This window comes from Merops nubicus, unplaced genomic scaffold, assembly GCF_000691845.1.
Source record: "Merops nubicus isolate BGI_N331 unplaced genomic scaffold, ASM69184v1 scaffold30149, whole genome shotgun sequence".
NCBI classification, from domain to species: Eukaryota; Metazoa; Chordata; class Aves; order Coraciiformes; family Meropidae; genus Merops; species Merops nubicus.
This window is the reverse complement of record NW_008630717.1, coordinates 1-1,364: the sequence shown is the minus strand read 5'-3', so window position 1 is coordinate 1,364 and position 1,364 is coordinate 1. Positions and strand designations below refer to the sequence as shown.

The 1,364-nt window shown below is 57.2% G+C and overlaps 1 protein-coding gene across 1 annotated transcript in view; it reads left to right on the top strand.

Moving 5' to 3' along the window:
• The window catches only part of FAM228B (family with sequence similarity 228, member B), a gene marked incomplete at its 5' end in the record, with an annotated part of 1,527 nt that extends 304 nt beyond the window's left edge, over window positions 1-1,223 (top strand). Inside the window, 2 exons of the mRNA XM_008947401.1 lie at window positions 910-997; window positions 1,096-1,223. Coding sequence (XP_008945649.1) covers window positions 910-997; window positions 1,096-1,223 — 216 coding nt within the window. The remainder of the gene's footprint in view (window positions 1-909; window positions 998-1,095) is intronic.
• Window positions 1,224-1,364: the final 141 nt, after the last annotated feature.

The window sequence follows — 1,364 nt, the reverse complement described above, 5'->3', positions numbered from 1 at the left end:
CCGTCTCCCTGCTTCTCCCACAGGGCTACGTGGCTTTGGAAGCTTATGACCCATCAGAGTACGATCCATTCTTCCTCAAGAGGCGTCCAGAGTGCTGGAAGGTGAGCTGGGGATTTGTGCCATGAGGTTCAGGGGCACCCTTTGACCAGCAGAAATGAAGGGTTAGAGAGGAGGCAGAGTTTGTTCCTTTCGTGCTGCTCTGGGGCTAGTGCAGAGCAACACCTTGTCGTTCTATTAACTAAACCCATCGGGGTCCCAGCTCTTGCTGCATTTCAGCCCAAGAGTGTTTCAACATGTTTTGGATCCATACTAAGCTCCAGCTTGGAGGCCCAGGAGCAATGGCAGGGGGAGGTTTGTTTTCCTCTGCTGAACTTCATTATGGCAGGGTGGGGAGTGTCCTGTCTCATGAGGGTTGTTGAGTTCCCAGGCAAGTTGGGTGTGTGCTCTGCAGAAGGAAATAATCTGACAGTTCAGATGATCTTAAGAAGCTCGCTCCAATGCACCAGAGACTTGGGTACCTGAGAGCAGATTTAGGTAGGACTTGGACACAAAGCCATAGAGTGCAGTTCTCTAAATCCCTTCAGGATGCTGAACCCCCAGCAGCCATGGGGACCGAGCTGATAGGTCACTGCAAAGTGCCACACAGGCTTCACCGAGCTCAGGGCTCGTGTCTGGGGTCTCACTTGGTGGCCAGGTTGTTGAAAGCTTCATGGCCTGTGTTAGGGGCTGAGATGCTCAGTGTTTCTCAGGCCACTTGGCTCTGTGCCTCCTGCTTTTATTCATAGAAAATGAGGTGGGTGCTCCTCCCCTGCTAACCCATGGTACCTTGACATTCTCCCAGCTTTGGAGAGTCTCTGTGAAAGGGTTTGTGCTGGGGTGTGAGCATGAAAATCGTGTCTCTTGTCACAGGTTTCAACACCAGCTTTACAGGATCCCCTGCTAAAAGGCCTTCAGAGGTGGTTTCTTGAGATGGGCGCTGTCGAGCAGTGTGAGCCAGGTCTGTGAAAGGATTGGTGTCCCTTGGAAGTGCTCCGTGCCGGGCCGTCCTTGCCTGTGCAGGAGGTGCTCAGGGGAAGCCCTCGCTCCTCCCTGCAGGCAGACCGGGTCCGCCCCGGGCGCCGCTGCCTCCGCTCCCTCTGAGCCGGCAGCGGCTGGACGCAGCCCAGTGGCTGAAGGTTCCACACGCCTACATTGCCAGCGAGGGCCGCAAGACGAGGAGGTGAGAGCTGGGGGGTGTCCGCAGAGGCAGCGGGAGTGCCTCTCCTTCCCCGCGGCGTGTGCTAACCCCTCCACCTGGAGGTGAGCGCGGCTCCCCTGTGCCTGTCTCCCCAGAGAGCTGGTGCGGGCAGGGCCTGCGGGCCTGG